This window comes from Hemitrygon akajei, chromosome 9 (genome assembly GCF_048418815.1).
Source record: "Hemitrygon akajei chromosome 9, sHemAka1.3, whole genome shotgun sequence".
Classification (NCBI taxonomy): domain Eukaryota; kingdom Metazoa; phylum Chordata; class Chondrichthyes; order Myliobatiformes; family Dasyatidae; genus Hemitrygon; species Hemitrygon akajei.
Genome location: NC_133132.1, coordinates 88,895,945 through 88,914,636, shown reverse-complemented (window position 1 = coordinate 88,914,636; position 18,692 = coordinate 88,895,945). Strand labels below are relative to the sequence as shown.

The window sequence follows — 18,692 nt, the reverse complement described above, 5'->3', positions numbered from 1 at the left end:
GTCTTATTGTTCACACTACATGGTAAATTGTTTGGCTTATGAGATCACATTACTGTTCACAGCAGCATGGATTTGCTTATAAAAGCAATCCTCTCCTGACTGGGTACAAGAATAGGAATCAAGGAATCACCCATATAGTAACGCATGCCTGAATCCCTAACACCCAAGGGCAAATTCTCATTTTTTTTTTACAACAGCACTTCTTGAGCTTCTCAGACTGAAACATTAGAAAGGCAATAAAATATACTTTCTTCCCATTGTCATCCACATTGCTTGAATGCCTAATCCCAATGCAATTTATACTGCAAGATTACTTTGTTTTATTCTTGTGCTTGTGCAAACTAGACATAGCTTTAGAATCAGAATCAGGTTTATTATCAACGCAAACACAAGTAGATGCTGGAAATCCAGAATAACACAGAAAATACTGGAGGAACTCGGGAGGTCAGTCATCAACTATGGAAATGAACAACAGTCATCATTTCGGGCCGAGACCCTTCATCAGGGCTGGAAAGGAGGGGGTAAGAAGCCAGAATAAAGATTCAAAGTACATTTCTTACCAATGTACGCATGCAGGATGCAACCCTGAAATTTGTCTTCCTACAGGCAGCCACAAAGCAAAGAAAACCATGGAGCCCATTCAAAGAAAAGCCTTAAATCCCCTCCCAATGTGCAAAAAAAAAAGTCAAATAGCACAAATGGCAAAAAAAAACACAGAATATAAAACATAAAATCAAAAGAGTCCAGTCATATTCACAAACACGAGATGAAGGGTCTTGGCACAAAATGGTGACTGTTCACTATTTTCCAGAGATATTGCCTAACCTGTTGAGTTCTTCCAGCATTTTGTCTGTGTTGCCAGGCATATTCAGGTCAGTGCAGTTCAGGCCGATCCAAGGTTGTGTTGTTCAATATCTGCAGGGCACCCCAATCAAATTTGCCCAAAAAGCAATATATTTTAAAAAAGAGTGACTAGAAACCAGAAACACATCATAACATGAACTAGAGTCCAATCCACAAACCACAACCCTGGAATCAGGCACCTCGGGGAAGAGGAAGAACAATGGGACACAGAGACATTCCTCCGGCAGTACCCAGCAAGAAGCTGGTAGACAGTACTGAACAGCCATTTCCCTTCATCTCTTACCTCGATGATTTCAATCTTCCTCAGCTCTTTAATCAGTGAGAAATGGAATCAATCATGAACTCACAACCTGCCTCCAAGCTTCTTCACCTCAAAGCCACAAGTTTCACTCAAAACCTCACAGAAGTCTCTCAGAGACAGCAAAGCACCAGATTACTCAATAGGCCTGAAAACACACCAAAGTGCAGATCCAGAGTCCAACAGCAGCAGGAACACATTTGAAAGAGCAAGACGTAAAAGTGAAAGTAGCTTCATAAAATATCTAGAGAATATCACCCTTGGATGCGTTGTTCACTGGCACCGTCTTCTTCCAGAAGAAGGTGGAAGATGAAGTAAGAAGCTAGGAAATGAGGTTGAAAATGTCCTTGAGGACTCCCACCAGTTGGTTGACACAAGTTTTCAAAGCCTTGCCTGGTATTCCATTGGGGCTTGCCACTTTGCGAGGGGTTCACCCTCCTGAAAGACAGCCTGACATCGGCCTCCGAGACAGGAATCACAGGGCAACTGGGTGCAGCGGGGAATCCTCTTCAGTAATGGCCCTCTCACAATGGTATTGTTTGAATGCTGACAAAGTTAACTAAATAACAAATGAAACGTATGCAGTACATTCAAGTTGGCACGGTATACAAGTTGGCGAGCATCCATGCAGTCAAGGTTCCTAAAGCATTCATATTTTAATCTTACTTAATGCAGAAGCTTCTGGGGAAAAATTGTAATGGCTTAATGTAAAGTGGATGGTTGATCAGTGGTGTGTACTTGATGGGCCAAAGGGCCCATTTCCCTGTTATTTCTGATATGATGCTGCAACTTAACTACTTGGTTAAAGGTGGATGGGAAGGTTGAATTGTTTTCAAAAGAGGAGAGGATAGGAAGGAATCAAGCCAGTGGTGGCAAATTATTTGGCCTCTTCCTTTGCTGGTCCAATATTTGCTGCTCTTATGACTCAGCCTTTGGCCAAATTAAGCCCTTCCATTTAGACTCTTTTGAAAAAGGGACTTCCACTATAATTGATGATTTTCTATAAATCAGGGGATATACATGAATTTACAATAATGAAAACCATCCAAAGCACAGAAAAGCAATTAATACGACATCAGTGTCAATTCATCTAAAAAAAACCTATTCCACTCCTCCCGCCAGACACATATCATTGTATACAGGTAGTCCTCCAGTTACGAATGTCCGACTTATGAACAACTCATACTTACGAACCGAGGAAGGAGAACACCATATGCCATTTTAAGTCGTTGCCGTTGACGCTGTGTTAAATGTGTAACTTTGTATTTGGCTTAAATTTTTCTTAGCAAGATTCACCCTTCCCAGTCGGCTGGAGGCGCAGTGAGATCAGCACCGGGCTCAAGAACAGAGGTTCCCAAGTTCAATCCAGTGACAGACCGCTCCCGAGCACGCTCTCCATCCATGCCGGGTTGATGTCAAGCTCGCAACTCGACCTTGTTAAAAAAAAACCACTGCCACCTGCAGTTTAAATTCCCACACAGAATATTGTGGAGGATCAAATACCCAAACCCAGCACAGCCCCCACTTGTCCCATTTAACCTGTGTCAGTGCTGTGGACTTTAGGACCCGGGGAATTCAGTGCAATGGTCCTTAAGACCCGGTGGAGCTTCAGACCTGCCGCCTGCAGTGTTTCTGTTCCATTGACGGGAAATGATCATGATTGAAAATAAAGTGGAAATAATAAAGCGTTTGGAAAGAGATGAAAAGAGATCGGTCACTGGAAAAGCATTAGGCTGCAGTCGGTCAACGATTGGAACAATTTTAAAGGATAAAGTGAGAATAATGGAGCATGTGAAAGGCCCTGCCCCGATGAAAGCTACAATTATTACTAAGCAAAGCAGTGGTTTAATTATTGGAATACATACGTTTCTTGAGTGTTTTATATGCATAGAAAGGTAAAGTATATACTATATACTAAGACAAATGTTTGAATAACTGACGCTAAATAATACCGAATGTACTTGTTCCGACTTATGTACAAATCCAACTTAAAGATGGACTCAGGAACGGAACGCATTCGTATCCCGGGAACTGCCTGTATTCAGTTACCTTAAATATTTGTCCAATTTAACACAAAGATGCAGTCAGCAATAAAATATTTTGAGCAGTTTTTGATTAAATAAAATCAGAAATTAAACCATTTTTTCCAATCAACATTTCATAGCTGAATCAACTATGGTAATAAAACATCTTGGAATGTTTTACCATGTATAGAAATAAGATCTGATTGCATCTTCACCACATATTCTTCAGCTAATTAATATACTTTATCAGGTTTTTTGCATAGTAATCATACTAAACAATAAATACCCTTATACATCAACATACAAATTAAAACTACATAACTCAGTGTAACAGAACAAACTTATAAGAATTGATGAACCACAAAATAGATTCATGGCTGCAATACTAACAAATTGTTCTTGCTCCTTTTTTTAAACCACTACAACATAATAAAGTGGCCACACTATAATTAGGTACCATCTGTACCTCAGAGTGGCCACTGAGTGCGTTTGTGGACTCTGCAGCTGTAGTCAATCTACTTCAAGGTTCGACATGTTGTGCATTCAAAGATACACTTACACACACCACTGTTGTAACACATGGTTATTTGCATTACTGTTTCCTTCCTCTCAGCTTTCTTTTTGTATCAAAACTATAAAAGTTTATTTACAACACGTAGACATAAAACAATCAATATTTACAATTATACTTAAATTACTATACAGTCACTACCGTCTATAACACAGTCTATACCATGGGGAGCCCACTGCTCACAGATATCCCGCAATGTGCCCACCGCGACCGTGCGCTCCCTCTCCAAGCATAGCTGGTCACAGACATATCCTCAGAATAGGGGCGTACAGTCTGCCTGGGCAGTGCACTCCACCTTCCGTCGCCTAGACCTGTGGATGGTCATAATTGGCCTGGCCCAGGACCAAGCCCACCAGGAGATCCTCATCTTGCCCCTGCTCCCTTCCGATTGGGTTCCTGTAGATGAATAGCATGGGACTAAACTGCAGCCAGAATGGCAAAGCAGCTCTCTGACGAATTCGGAGCGGCTGCAACCTCTCACATTCCATATATGCATGGTACACCAACTCCTCCCGCCTGCAGAATGGCCAGCTGGATGGGGTGTCGTGAACCTGCACAGGAACCTGTTATTCAGACTGCCAAATGTACAGGGGAAGCATTCCTGGTAAAGAGACTTCCACTGGGGACCTCCTCCACTGACAGATGGTAACACCGACCACCAAGGTGTATCCGGTCGGCAGACGAAGGCAAGAAAGTGAAAGGTGTGCAGAAGCAGCCCTGTCAATGAACCAGTCTAACCATTCTCCTCTGACCTCTCTTATTAACAGGACATTTTCACCCAAAGAACTGCTGCTCACTGGACGTTCTTTTTTGTTTGTTTGCATCATTCACTGTAAACTCTAGAAACTACAATGTGTGAAAATCCCATGTTAGCAGTTTCTGGGATACTCAAACCAGCACACCAATTTCATTCCACAGTCAAAGTCACTTAGATCTCGTAATAGATCTGAACAGCAACTGAACTTCTTGACTATGTCTGCATGCTTTTATACATTGAGCTGATGTCACATGATTGGCTGATTCGATTTTTTACATTAACTTGCAGGTATACAACTGTACCTAATAAAGTGACCACCATGTGTATATGGGTATAAGTATTTCTTTGCTCCAGGCCTCCATCCACTCCCCTCCCCTCCTCCAACTCCTCTTCCTCACATGCAAAACCCCTCGCTAACTGATATTGTAATAGGTAATTTAATATTCAAACTTCTGAAAAAGTTACTGACCTGAAAATCCTCTCCACAATATTTCTGACCCACTGAGTTATTCTATCTTTTTGTTTTCATCTACTGCAAATATCTAACTTTAATATTTAGAACAACTGCTACAAAGAATTCCATTGAACAATACCAAAATGTTATTAATTTCAATCTTTCACCACCCAAGTAATTGCTAAAATACAATAGTTATCCTTAGGAAGTTTCGAGATACAAGGAATACTAATGATTCCATTTTCTTCTCTCCTCCTACTAAGCTTAACTCATTTAAGAATTCTGATACTTGTCCAATTAATATCCATTTCCCCAGTAAATCAATTAATTTTAGGAACTAAAGGTTGATTTCAAAGTACTTCGACGTACATGACTTTCATGGTGAAAAAGCACATTCAACACACTTTTCTACTTTCAGAACAGTGGTGCAGCTGTCTCACACTCCAATGACATGGGTTAAATCCTGGTGCTGTCTGGTGCTGTCGATATGTCATTTGCATCTTCTTCCTGCAAGTGTGTGGGTTTTCTGTGTTTCGGTTTCCTCTCACATCCTTGGTTGGTAGGTTCAATGTCCACTGTAAATTATCACTACTGTAAGTGAATATGAGGATTACAGGGCTGGGGTTGATGAGATTGCCTAGAGTAGGCATTGATTTGATAGGCCAATTTATCTCATTCTGTACTTTGAAAAATGTGATAAAGTTGAAATAAATGATTGATCATAAAATTAGTCTGTTACTCCACTTTCTAAAATTAAGAGACACCGTGAATACAAGAGATTACAGATGTTGGAATCTAGAGTAACAAACAATCTGCTGGAAGAACTCAACAGGTCAAGAGACATTTATGGGATCCACTGTTCCTTTCCTCCAACAGATGCTGTTTGACCTGCTGAGTTCCTGCAGCAGATTGTTACTAAAGAGACGGAGTGTTAGGCCCCAAACAACCACCAATGTAGTGATGAAAACAATTGAAGCTAAAAGTTGAAAAGGCTCAAATAACTGGCAGGATTGTAAGGAAGGAGCTAGCCATGACAGGATTAAAAAAGGCCAAATTTTTTTAAATGCACTGCCAGATCAACAAACACAATAATGATTGGTGGATGAGTAAGACCAGGTTTTTTAGTAGCTCTTTTCAGTAGGTATGACAGAAGAGTCAATAAAAGGAAATGGCAAGATTCTGAAGAAATATTTTATGTTTTCATTGTAGAAAATACTGAAAGCATTCCAATATTAGTATAAAATCTGGAAGCAAATGGGAAGAAAGAACTTTAAATAATCGATAATCACAAGGAAAAAAGTAAACTATTGAGTAAAAGACAGCTACATCACTTAGACCTGATGATTTGCATTCCTATTGTTTAAAAGAGGCAACTGCAGAGGTAATGGATAGTAGTTAATTTCCTCTAAAATTTCCTAATATTTGTAACTGTTCTAGGAAATTAGAACTTGACCAATGAATCTATTCAGTAAGAAAAAAGAAAGCAGGAAAATAGACCAGCAGCTTACATTCATCATTGGGGAATATACAAGAATCCAATTCAGAAGCAACAGTAGAACATTTCAAAGATAATTATACATAAAACAGAACAGGACAGTGGAGGGCCATCAACCCAAGATGCTGTGCCAGCTTATATAAACCTGCTCTACGATCAATCTAATCCTTACTTGCAACAAAGCCCAAAAAAACTCAATTTTTCTTACATCAACGTAACAATCTAAGAATCCTTTTAAATATCCCTATTTTATCATCCTTTACAATTCCAACAATATGCTCCAAACACCTACCTCTGCCATCTCCCCTGAACTTTCCTCTACTCAACTTGAATACATATCCTTTGGTATTGGCCAACACCAGCCTGGCTGTCCATTATATCTATGGTTCTCAATCATATACGTGTCTTTCAAGTTTCCTCTCATCCTCCATTGCTCCAAAGAGAAAAACTATCTCATTCAACCTCTGCTAATAAGATATGTTGCCTGGTTTAGTGACCATGCTGGTAAATCACCTCAGCAACCATTCTAAAGCTCCCACATCCTTTCTGTAATAAGGCAGAAGACAACCCTTCAAAATCAAGATTCAGATTTATTTATCGAAGCATACAGTGAAATGTGGGTTTGCATTAACAACCAACACACCTAAGGATGTGCTGGGACAGCCCACAAATGTCATTACACATTCCAACACCAAGAAAGCAACCTACCCACAATACTTCGCAGAACAACACAAAAAAAAATGACAAAACAACATCCCCAAAACAAGCCATGTTCCTCCCTCCTGCCCACCCACAGAGTCCTCCAACCCCAGAAAAGGCCATCTTTAGCTTCAAGATGACTCAGACTCAAACTCAGAGCTCTGGCCATCAGACCTCAACTTCCAGACTTTTGATCATTCTTCAAGCTTTGATCTTTGGTATCAAACCATGATCCACTGACCACCAAATACTGGGTCTGGAACCTTGAAAACTTTGTTTGAGAATAAACAATTCTGTCAAGAGCAGTTATTCTCCATTCCTACCAGCTATGTTGCATTAAAAAAAACTTGTGAATCTTCCATGTCAAAGTGTTTGCTTATGTAGTTCAGCAGCTTGCTCAGCCACTTTATGGGAAACAAAATATTAACCAATGTTTAACTGCAGTCACATGCCTACCAAATCAGGTAGTTTTCATCCATTTTTAAAATACAGCCTATGGTAACATCAGTAGCCAGTTTTACTTCCATAAATAGTTTAATGGAATAAAAAAACTGAAATGCTTCATTCCAAGTTATTTATTACAAACAAGTTACAGCAGCTTAATTGTTTAAGCAGTCAATTTATACATGAACTGTAACAAAATATGAAAAGCAATAAAAACATGGAGCCCTCCATTATTTCTATGACTTTTAATCACTACAAAAATTTCAAGTTTCTCTATATTGGCCAATGATATGTTAAATATATAGCCAAATATTATCCTTAACACTTGGTTGCTTCTCAGCTCCATGAAATGAGAAACCAAGCAAGCTGGTGATTTTTTTTTTTAACAAATTTATTAGTTTGATTTAATCATCCATTTTGTCAGAAGATCTCATCTTGTTCCCACTTTGTTTGTTAAATTGAGTTAAGGCAGAGAATCCTGCTTTAAACAAATATATTGAACTGAAAGGCAAAAATCACTCTCACAGCATAGTGAGCAAGAGCACAATATTCTACAATAGTGCTGTACCATAATGATGAAAAGCTCATTTCAGCATATTCTTTCCACAGATTGTGAATGCACAGTAAATCATTAAGTATACTAACAAGTAAATTAATAAGCTGAGATAATTCCTCTCTACTCAAACACGTTTTCCAATTTAACACCCATGTGATGTTATATCCATTCGTTGCCCTTGTGTTGCTCACCTGGTAAGTAATCACAGAATTGAGTACCTCCTCCTTACCAATATTGACCACACAAACATTTTTATTGTTTATATTAAAATACATACAAAACATCTTTAAATAAACACTTAGATTTCCTTTCGGCATAGGCCATCAGGCCCATTAAGTCCACATCAGTTTTCAGAGCAATACCATTCTCCCACTATACTTCTTTGCATTCTAATCAATTCTGTCCAGATTCAACTACACTAGGGAAAACTTAATGGCCAACTAACTTTCAAACATGTGTGTGTTTGGAATAAGACAGTAAAATACAGGAGCAGAATCAGGCCATTTGACCCAGCAAGCCTGCTCTGTCATTTCATCATGGCTGATCCATTTCTATGCACTGACTAATCAAAAATCTATCAACCTTTGCATTAAATATACATAGACTGGCCTACACAGCCACCTGTGGCAATGAATTCCACAAATTCATTACTCTGGCTAAATAAGATCATCTCCATTCAAAAAGGATGCCTCTCTATTCTGAGGCTGGTCTTAATACTCACTCACCATAGGAAACATCCTCTTTACAACCACTCCATCAAGGTATTCCAACATTCGATAATAAGATCACCACCCCTACTTCTGAATTCAGTAAGTACAGGTCCAGAGCCATCAAACGCTCTCCATATGATAAACATTTCAAACACAGAATCAGTGAACACGCGGAAATTTGCAGATGCTGGAAATTCAAGCAACACATACAAAATGCGGGTGGAACACAGCAGGCCAGGCAGCATCTATAGGAAGAAGTACAATCGACGTTTTTGGCTGAGACCCTTCGTCAGGACTAACTAAAAGATGAGATAATAAGAGATTTGAAAGTGGGAGGGGGAGATCCAAGATTATAGGAAAAGACAGGAGGGGGAGGGCTGAAGCTAAGAGCTGGAAAGTTGATTGGCAAAAGGGATGCACAGCTGGAGAAGGGAAAAGATCATGGGATGAGAGGCCTCGGGAGAAAAAAAGGGGGAGGGGAGCACCAGAGGGAGATGGAGAACAGGCAAGGAGTGTTTGTGAGAGAAACAGAGACAGAAAAAGAGAGAGAAAAGTAAAAAATGGGGGGAGATAATAAATAAATAAGGGATGGGGTAAGAAGGGGAGGGGGGGCATTAACGGAAGTTAGAGAAATCAATGTTCATGCCATCAGGTTGGAGGCTACCTAGATGGAATACAAGGTGTACAAAAAACTCAGCAGGTCGGGCAGCATCTGTTGAAAGGAGCAGTCAACGTTTCGGGTCGAGACCCTTCATCAGGACTTGTCAGGAATATAAGCTGTTGTTCCTCCAACCTCAGTGTGGCTTCATCTAGACAGTAGAGGAGGCCATGGATAGACAAATCAGAATGGGAATGGGAAGTGGAATTAAAATGTGTGGCCACTGGGAGATCCCGCTTTCTCTGGCAGACAGAGCTTAGGTGTTCAGCGAAACAGAGTCCCAGCCTGTGTCGGGTCTCACCAATATATAGAAGGCCACACCGGGAGCACCGGGCACAGTACATCACACCAGCCGACTCACAGGTGAAGTGTCGCTCACCTGGTAGGACTGTCTGGGGCCCAGAATGGTGGTGAGGGAGGAAGTGTAAGGGCAGGTCTGGCACTTGTTCTGCGTACAAGGATAAGTGCTGGGAAGAAGATCGGTGGGAAGGGATGGGGGGGCAACAAATGGACAAGGGAGTCGCATAGGGAGCGATCCCGTTGGAGATGACAGAAGTACGGAGAATTATATGTTAGACCCAGAGGCTGGTAGGGTGGTAGGTGAGGACAAAGGGAACCCTATCCCGAATGGGATGGCAGGAAGATGGGGTGAGACCAGATGTACGTGAAATGGGAGAGATGCGTTTGAGAGCAGAGTTGATGGTGGAAGGGAAGCCCCTTTCTTTAAAAAAGGAAGACATCTCCTTCGTCCTGGAATGAAAAGCCTCATCCTGAGGGCAGATGCTGCAGAGACAGAGGAATTGTGAGAAGGGGATAGCATTTTTGCAAGAGACAGGATGGGAAGAGGAATAATTCAGGTAGCTGTGAGAGTCTGTAGGCTTACAGTAGATATTGGCAGATAAGCCATCTCCAGAGATGGAAACAGAAAGATCAAGAAAGGGCAGGGAGATGTCGGAAATGGACCAGGTAAATTTGAGGGCAGGGTGAAAGTTGGAGGCAAAGTTAATGAAGTCAACAAGCTCCGCATGCATGCGGGAAGCAGCACCAATGCAGTCGTCAATGTAGTGAAGGAAAAGAGGGGGACAATACCAGTATAGGCTTGGAAATGGACTGTTCCACAAAGCCAACAAAAAGGCAGGCCCAGCTGGACCCATATGGGTGCCCGTGGCTACACCCTTGGTTTGGAGAAAGTGGGAGGAGCCAAAGGAGAAACTATTAACAGTAAAGACTAATTCCACTAGACGGAGGAGAATGGTGGTAGAGGGGAACTGGTTAGGTCTGGAATCCAAAAAGAAGTGGAGAGCTTTGAGACCTTCCTGGTGGGAGACGGAGGTGTATAGGGACTGGACATCCATGGTGAAAATAAGGCGGTGGGGGCCAGGGAATTTAAAATCATAGAAAAAATTAAAAGCGTGAGAGGTGTCATGAGCATAGGTGGAAAGGGATTGAACAAGGGGGGATAAAACAGTGTTGAGGTATGCAGAAATGAGTTCGTCGACTGTACTTCTTCCTATAGATGCTGCCTGGCCTGCTGCATTCCACCAGTATTTTGTGTGTATCATTTTGTGAACCCCCTTTGAACCCTATCCAAAGTCAGCACATCATTTCTTTGATAAGGGACCCAAAACTGCTCACAATACTCCAAGTGAAGATTCATCAGTGCTTTGGGAAGTGTCAGTGTTATATCCTTGTTTTTAAATGCAAGTGAAAACCAGAACTAGGCATGCAAATTCCACACAGACAGCATTGGAAGATTGCTAATGCTGTGCAGCAGCGAGTCAGAGTCATAGAAAAGCACAGCACAACTCAGAAGTAGACCATTTGATCCATCTCATCCACGCTAAACCACTTAAACTGCCCAGTCCCATCAACCTGCTCCTGGACCATACACATCCATATCACTACTATTCATGTACCTACCCAAACTTCTCTTAAACATTGAAATTGAGCTCACATAAACCACTTGCGTTGGCAACTCTTTAACCTCTGAGTAAAGAGGTTCCCCCTCAGGTTCCTATTAAACATTTCACCCTTCACCAATGACCTCTAGTTGTAGTCAGACCCAACCTCCGTGGATCAAGGCTGCCTGGATCTACCCTATCTATACCCCTCAATTTTGCTTACTTCTATCAAATCTCCCTTCAATCTTCTACATTCCAAGGAATAAAGTCCTAACCTATTCAATTTTTCCTTATAACTCAGGTTCTCCAGTCCTGATAACATCCTTGTAATTTTTCTCTGTATTCTTAAACTTATTTACTTCTTTCCTGTAGGTATGTGACCAAAAGTGCACACTATACTCCAAATTAGGGTTCACCTACATTTTATACAATTTCAACCTAACTTCCCATCTCCTGTACTCAGTGATTTATGAAGGCCAATGTTCCAAAAGCTTTCTTTACAACCCTATCTACCTGTGCCTCTATTTTCAATGAATTGTGGACCAGTATTCCCAGATCTTTCTGTTCTACCACATTCCTCAATGCTCTACCATTCACTGTATAAGACCTACCCTGGTTGGTCCTACGGAAGTGCAACACCTCACACTTGACTGCATTAAATTCTATTTGCCATTTTTCAGCTGGTTCAGATCCTGTAAGTTCTGATAGTCTTCTTCATTGTCCACTGCATCCCCAATCTTGGTGCCATCCACATACTTGCTGATCCAATTAACTACATTATCATCCAGATCATAGATAAAAATGAAAAACAACAATGAACCCAGCACTGATCGCTACAGCACTCCATTTGTCACAGGCCTCGAGTCAGAGAGGCAAACATCTACTACATTCTCCCATTTGGATAAGTAGGGCAACACAGTGACAATCATGTTTTTGATTTCTCAAGTGCCTTCAATATCGTACAGCCCTCATTGCTGGGGGGAAAGCTCCTTTCAATGCAGGTTGCCACCTCCATTATATCCCAGATAATTGACTACCTGACTGGCAGACCACAGTTTATGTGGCTTCAGAGCTGTTTACACTGCATACCTGTCTTTAGATAAAACACTTGAGTCATGTCATCTACAGAAATTCCCTTATGACTCAGCAATAGCTGGGTGTATAAGGGGAGGATGGGAGAATGGGAGAATAAATACAGAGCCCTGGTGGAAGACTTTGTCAAATGGTGCAAGCTGAATTGTCTGCAGTTCAGTGTCAGTAAAACAGAGATGGTAATAGACTTTAGGAAGACTAAATTTACACTACTCCCAGTTACCTTTGATGAGGATGTGGATTTAGTGAGGACCTACAAGTACCTGGGGGTGCACCTGGATGACAGACTTGAGTGAAGCACCAACAGAGGCAGTGTACAAGAAGGGCTAGAATCACCTCATCTACTTGAGGAGACTGAGGTCCTTTGGAGTATGTAGGCCTCTCCTTCACGTGCTCTACCAGTCTGTTGTCACCAGTACAACCTTCTATGTGATGGTGTGCTGGGCCAATAGCATCCACACGAGTGATGTCAACAGGCACAATAAACTGATTAGAAAGGCTGGCTTTGTTATAGGAGTCACACTGGACACACTGGAGGCTGTGATAGAACAAAGAACCCTACAATCCTGGCAATTCTGGAGAATGTTTCACACCCTCTGCATGCTCTCATGGCTGAACAGAGGAGTACTTTTAGCAATAGACGAAGACAACTGCACTACTCCAAAGAGCTCTCTATGAAGTCATTCTTACTCTTGACCATTAAGCTCTATAATGAGTCAACCTTTGGCCAGGGAAGTGATGACCCACTCCTGTTAAACTGTTTGAGTCAACTTATTTTTTTATTCTTTCTACTCCTCTTCTGATACTTGTATATCTGTGCACTTTTTATGCTACTGTGACACAGCAATTGCCTTTAGGATCAATAAAGTATCTACCTAACGACCATTCTCTGGCTTCTCCCACAAAGCCAATATCTAATTCAATTTACTACCTCATCTTGGAAGCCAGCTAACTGAACCTTGCTGACCAACCTCCCATGCAGGACCTTGTCAAATGCCTTACTGGAGTCCATATAGACAACGTCCACTGCCTTGCCTTCATCAACTTGCCTGATAACTTCCACAAAAAACTCTTAAGATTGGTTGGACAGGACATGACCTAACACGTAAAAAGCCAAGCTGACTATCTCTAATCAGTCCATCTACCCAAATGCTCATATCTGGTCCCTTAGAACACCTTCTAATAACTTTCCCACTACTGATGTCAAGCTCACTGGCCTATAATTTCCTGGTTTATTTTTTAGAGCCTTTCTTAAGCAGCTTGAGTATATTAGCTATCCTCTAATCCTCCAGTACCTCACCTGTTGCTAAGGATGATTTAAATATCTCTGCTAGGGCTACTGCAATTTTTGTTGTTGCCCCTCACAGAGTCCAAGGGAACACTTTGTCAGACCCAGGGGATTTATCCACCCTGATTTGCCTGAGGACAGCAAGCACCTCCTCTTCTGTAATCTGTATAGGGTCCATGACCTCGCTGCTGCTTTACCTCACTTCTATAGATTGTGTCCATCTCTTGAGTACATAAAGAACATTTCAGATCTCCTGCATCTCTTTTGACTCCATGCAGAGATTACCATTCTGATCCTCCACAGAACCAACTTTGTCCCCTGCAATCCTTCTCCCTTTAACATATCTGTAGAATCTTTTAGGATTCTCCTTCGTCTTAACTACTAGGGCAACCTCATGCCTTCTTTTAAGCACCACATTTGTTCCTACCTGTCTATACCTGCTATGCACCTTCTTTTATTTCCTCTTCAGTAGGGCTTCAATCTTTCTTGAAAACCAAGGTTCCCTAAACATGTTATCTTTACTTTTTATTCTGACAAGCTTTGTACTCAAAATTTCAATTTTGGATGCCTTACCAAGTACACCTTTGCCAGAAAACAGCCTGTCCCAATCCACATTTGCCAGATCCTTTCTGATACCATCAAAATTTGCCTTTCTCCAATTTAGAAATTCAAACCACAGACCAGACATTGTTTTTCATATTTATTTTAAAACTAGTGGCATTATGATCACTAGATGCAGTGTTCCCCTATAAACTTCCGTCACCTGCCCTGTCTCATTATCTAATAGCAGATCAACTCCTGCACTGTTAATGGGCCTTCTTTGTAATGATTAAACTTTCCTGAACACATTTGACAAACTTAATCCCATCTATTCCTTTCACTGTATGAGAATGCAATATGTGAAAAGTTAAAAATCACCTACAATAACATTCTGAACTTTCTTGAAACAGAATGTAATCTCTCTACGATTTTGTTCTTCAAAACACCATGAACTGTTAGGTGGTCTATAATATAGCCCCAGTGTTTCTGCTAACTGCATTACCAAAACATTCAAGTATGAATCAGTTGCTCAGCTTGGAACAAAACAATTGCTCATCTCAGTAATGTTTCATACAATCAGGTACTTAAATTCAATCCTTTCTTCCAAATACACTTTATATTTGAATTACATTAATAAGCTATTCAATGCCCTCAGTGCCCTTGGGCACGGCAGAGAAATTTCCAATGTGTTAGTTTAGCAAAGTATGGTTTACCCAACAAAGTATTTCATGAGAAGCCTCTGAATATTATTTCATCATTATTGTTTGCAAAAATATCTTCAATCTTAAAGGATGTATATTTTAATTAAAAACTAAGTGATAAAACTTAAAAAGATGTTACAACCTTCCATAAGTGAAACCACTTGCATTTCCGGCGCAACTCTTTACTATTATAAGAGTTACAGTTTAATACATGGAAACAATCTGTGATAACAGCAATCTAGTCCAATAAAACCTAAGCCAGGTTAGCCCCAGTTATTCAGAACATAAAACAGCACAAGAATAGGCCCTTTGGCCCATAATGTTGTAGCGAAGTCATTAAGCGAGTGTTTAAATTCCTAACTGAAAATTCCCTTCTGCCTGCACAACATCCAACATACCTCCATTCTTTGCGTATTCAGGTACCTATGCAAGAATCCCTTAAGAGTCTCTATCATATTTGTTTCCACTACTGCCATGGCTGCACATTCCAGGGATTCACCACTCTGTGAAGGCAAAACTTGCCCTGCACATCTCCTTTGAACTTAATCTCTCTCACCTAAAATGTTTGCCTTCTTGTATTAAACATTAGAAATGTTGACAAATGGCCTTTCGAGAATATACCAAGTCTTCGTGAACCAGGAGATCTGGAGGAATGCAGTTTACTGAGGGCTAGATCTCTGTGGCATTTAAGACTGGCAATCCAAAACTCTAAAAACCCAGACATGAAAGCAAAAAGGCAATGCCATGTGAAGTTAGAGTAATCATCGGACGCACGATAGCTATGGCAGAATTTGCACACAATTGCTTCTGACAAAGCAAAACCTAATAGCATAAATGACAGCAATGCTTCACTCCCCAATGAGCTCAATGCCTTTTATAAATGTTTCGAAAGGGAGAATAACACTACACCTGTACAAATCCCCACAACATCTTGCAACCCTGTGATCTCCATCTTAGAAACATCAAAACAGCCTTCAAGAGAATGAAGCCTCACAATGCATCAGGCAGGATACTGAAAAACTGTGCTATCTGGCTGGTGTATTCAAGGACATCTTCAGCCTTATTGTTGCCGTCAGAGGTCCAGTGGGCTTCAAATCTGCATTAATCATACCAGTCCCAAGAACAGCAAGGCGAGCTGCCTCAACAACTACACCCAGTAGCACTCACATCTACTATGAAGTGCTTTCAGAGATTGGTTATAGCTAGAATTAATTCCTGCCTCAGCAAAGAGCTGAACCCCCCCACAATTTGGCTAAGGCTACAACATCTATAGTGGACTCAATCTCATTGGCTCTCCACTTGGCTTTGGAATTCCTTGACAAGACCTATGTCAATGTGCCATTTATTGATTACAGTTTTATGTTCAACACCATCATCCCCCCAGTATTAGTCAACAAGCTTTCAAGACTCTGTACCTCCTTTTGCAACTGGATCCTTGACTTTCTCATCAGACCATCTCAGTGCAGATTAGTAAAAACATTTCTTCGCTGACAATCAACATAGGTGAAGCTCAAGGATGCATGCTTAGCCTACTGCTCTATTCTCTCTACACTGACACTCATGCCGAAACACCACCTACAAATTCAATGACATCACTGTTGGTAGAATCTCAGATAGCAGCATAATGGAGTGAGATTGATCAGTTGGTTGAGTGGCATTGTAACCACCTCACATTTAACAAGATCAAGGAATTGTGAACTTCAGGAAGAGAAAGTCAGGAGAACAGTACTCATTAGTCCTCATTGAGGGGTCAGTGATGGAAAGGGCGAACAGCTTAGATTAATTGGTCATTGTAAATTGTGCCATGATTAAGCGAGGGTTAAATCAGCTGTTGCTCAGCAGTGTGGCTCAAAGAGCTGATTCCATGCAGTACTTCAATAAATCAATGTCAGTGAATCTATTCTGGGCCCAACATATTGAGGCAGTCAGGAAGAAGGCCATGAACAGCTCTACTTCATTATGAGTTTGAGGAGATTTGGTAGGTCACCAAATACTCTTGCAAATTTCTATTGTAAGGTGTAAAGCATCCAGATTGGTATGGAGCCTCCAAAGCACAGAATTGCCAGAGGTCACAGAGGGCTGTAGAATCAAACTGTACAACCCTCCCCACCATCCAGAACATCAAAGGGCAGTGCCTGAAGAAAGAGGCATTAAGGACCCTCACCTTCTGGGGGCAGGGGTGCCTTCTTTGCATTACAACTATGAGGGAGAAGATACAGGAGCCTGTAGACCCACATTCAACCTTTTAGGAACAATGTCTTCCCCTCTGTCATCAAATTCTGAGTGATCCATGAACCCATGATAGCTACCTCATTATTCACCTTTTCCACTATTTCATAACTTGTAGTGATTTTTTTTTAAAGTCATGCACTGCATTACTGCCATGAAGCAACAAATTTGAGGACATAAGTCAGTGACAAGAAACCTGATTCTGATAAATTTCAACCTTAGGGAAAAAAAAAGATACCAGCTGAATACTCCATCCATGCCTCTGAACAATCTTGTAAACCTCCATCACGTCTCCCATCAGCCTCCAGTGCTCCAGTAAAAACAACCTAACACTGTCCAACCTCTCCTTATAGCACATGCCCTCTACTCCTAGTATCTTAGTAAATTTCTACACCCTCTCCAAAGTATCCACATCAGTTACCCCTTATCCCCAAGAACCTATTGGGTAATTACAACAACTGCCTAATGGGAGTTTCTCTGCACAAACTGATTGCTATTCCCTTAATTTAGAAGTTGACAATATTTATGTTGTCTTCTTCCTTAACCATTTCTTTCTCGCGATTAGCCTCAATACTGCCTAATTAACTTGCAACAAACTAAAGGAAAATTTGTTGTAAGTACAAGTGTTAGCTATTCAACCCTGTGAATTGCTCCCCATTTAGTCGACTATAGTTAATCCGTTCCATTTACGGAATGAAAGAACCATTACCAGTTACACCTAACCTCAAATTTCTCGTTTATGGAAGGTACTGGTTAACTAAGGTCACCCTTCTGGTTCTGCAAGTGACATCACCCAGAAGTTTGAAGAGTAGAGTTAGCAGTGTGAATACACTGATATACAGAACCACGAGTAACTACTGTTTACTTTCCTCAGTAAACTTTTCCTCCTACGGCCAACCAACACAGAGCACCGGTCCGGGTTCCTGGAATTACAGAGTGATCCAGACCCGGGCCTCCCTGACTTAGCCTTCCCTCTGCTCTCAGAACTGGGCTGAAGTCTACAGGGAGAGCCGCGCAACGCGGCCATGCCGGCCGTGGAAAGGCGTCGCTCGAAACCTCCGCCTACCAGCAAAACGAGGGTGAATATGGACCATCCCCACACGGCCTCGGTGAGCACCGACCCCATTTCCGAACAGTCACCACCACCTCCCAGCAACAGCGACGTATATACGCAACCGCTCCTCTACGTACCCGCGCACCGGCGACGTGCGCAACGCCTCTCCTCAACGCGCCATGCGTATGTGCGTCACGGGTCACGGCCCGCAAAGGCGCACTCGAGCGCGGCACCAGCAACGCTTGGGTGCTGCTCCCTCCCTTCCGACACGAGGAGATGGTGTTTGAAGATTGAAGCTTCAAACCTATAACAAAACTCATGGAGTGAGACCTATTCTCAGCAGAGAAAAATCCTTCG

General features: G+C 41.5%; 1 protein-coding gene across 1 annotated transcript in view; it reads right to left on the bottom strand.

Annotated features, from left to right (window-relative positions):
- lmbrd1 (LMBR1 domain containing 1) overlaps positions 1–18,475 on the bottom strand; it is a 184,775-nt gene extending 166,300 nt beyond the window's left edge. Inside the window, exon 1 of the mRNA XM_073056502.1 lies at positions 18,348–18,475. Within this exon, the coding sequence (XP_072912603.1) occupies positions 18,348–18,407 (60 nt within the window). The 5' untranslated portion in view covers positions 18,408–18,475. The remainder of the gene's footprint in view (positions 1–18,347) is intronic.
- Positions 18,476–18,692: the final 217 nt, after the last annotated feature.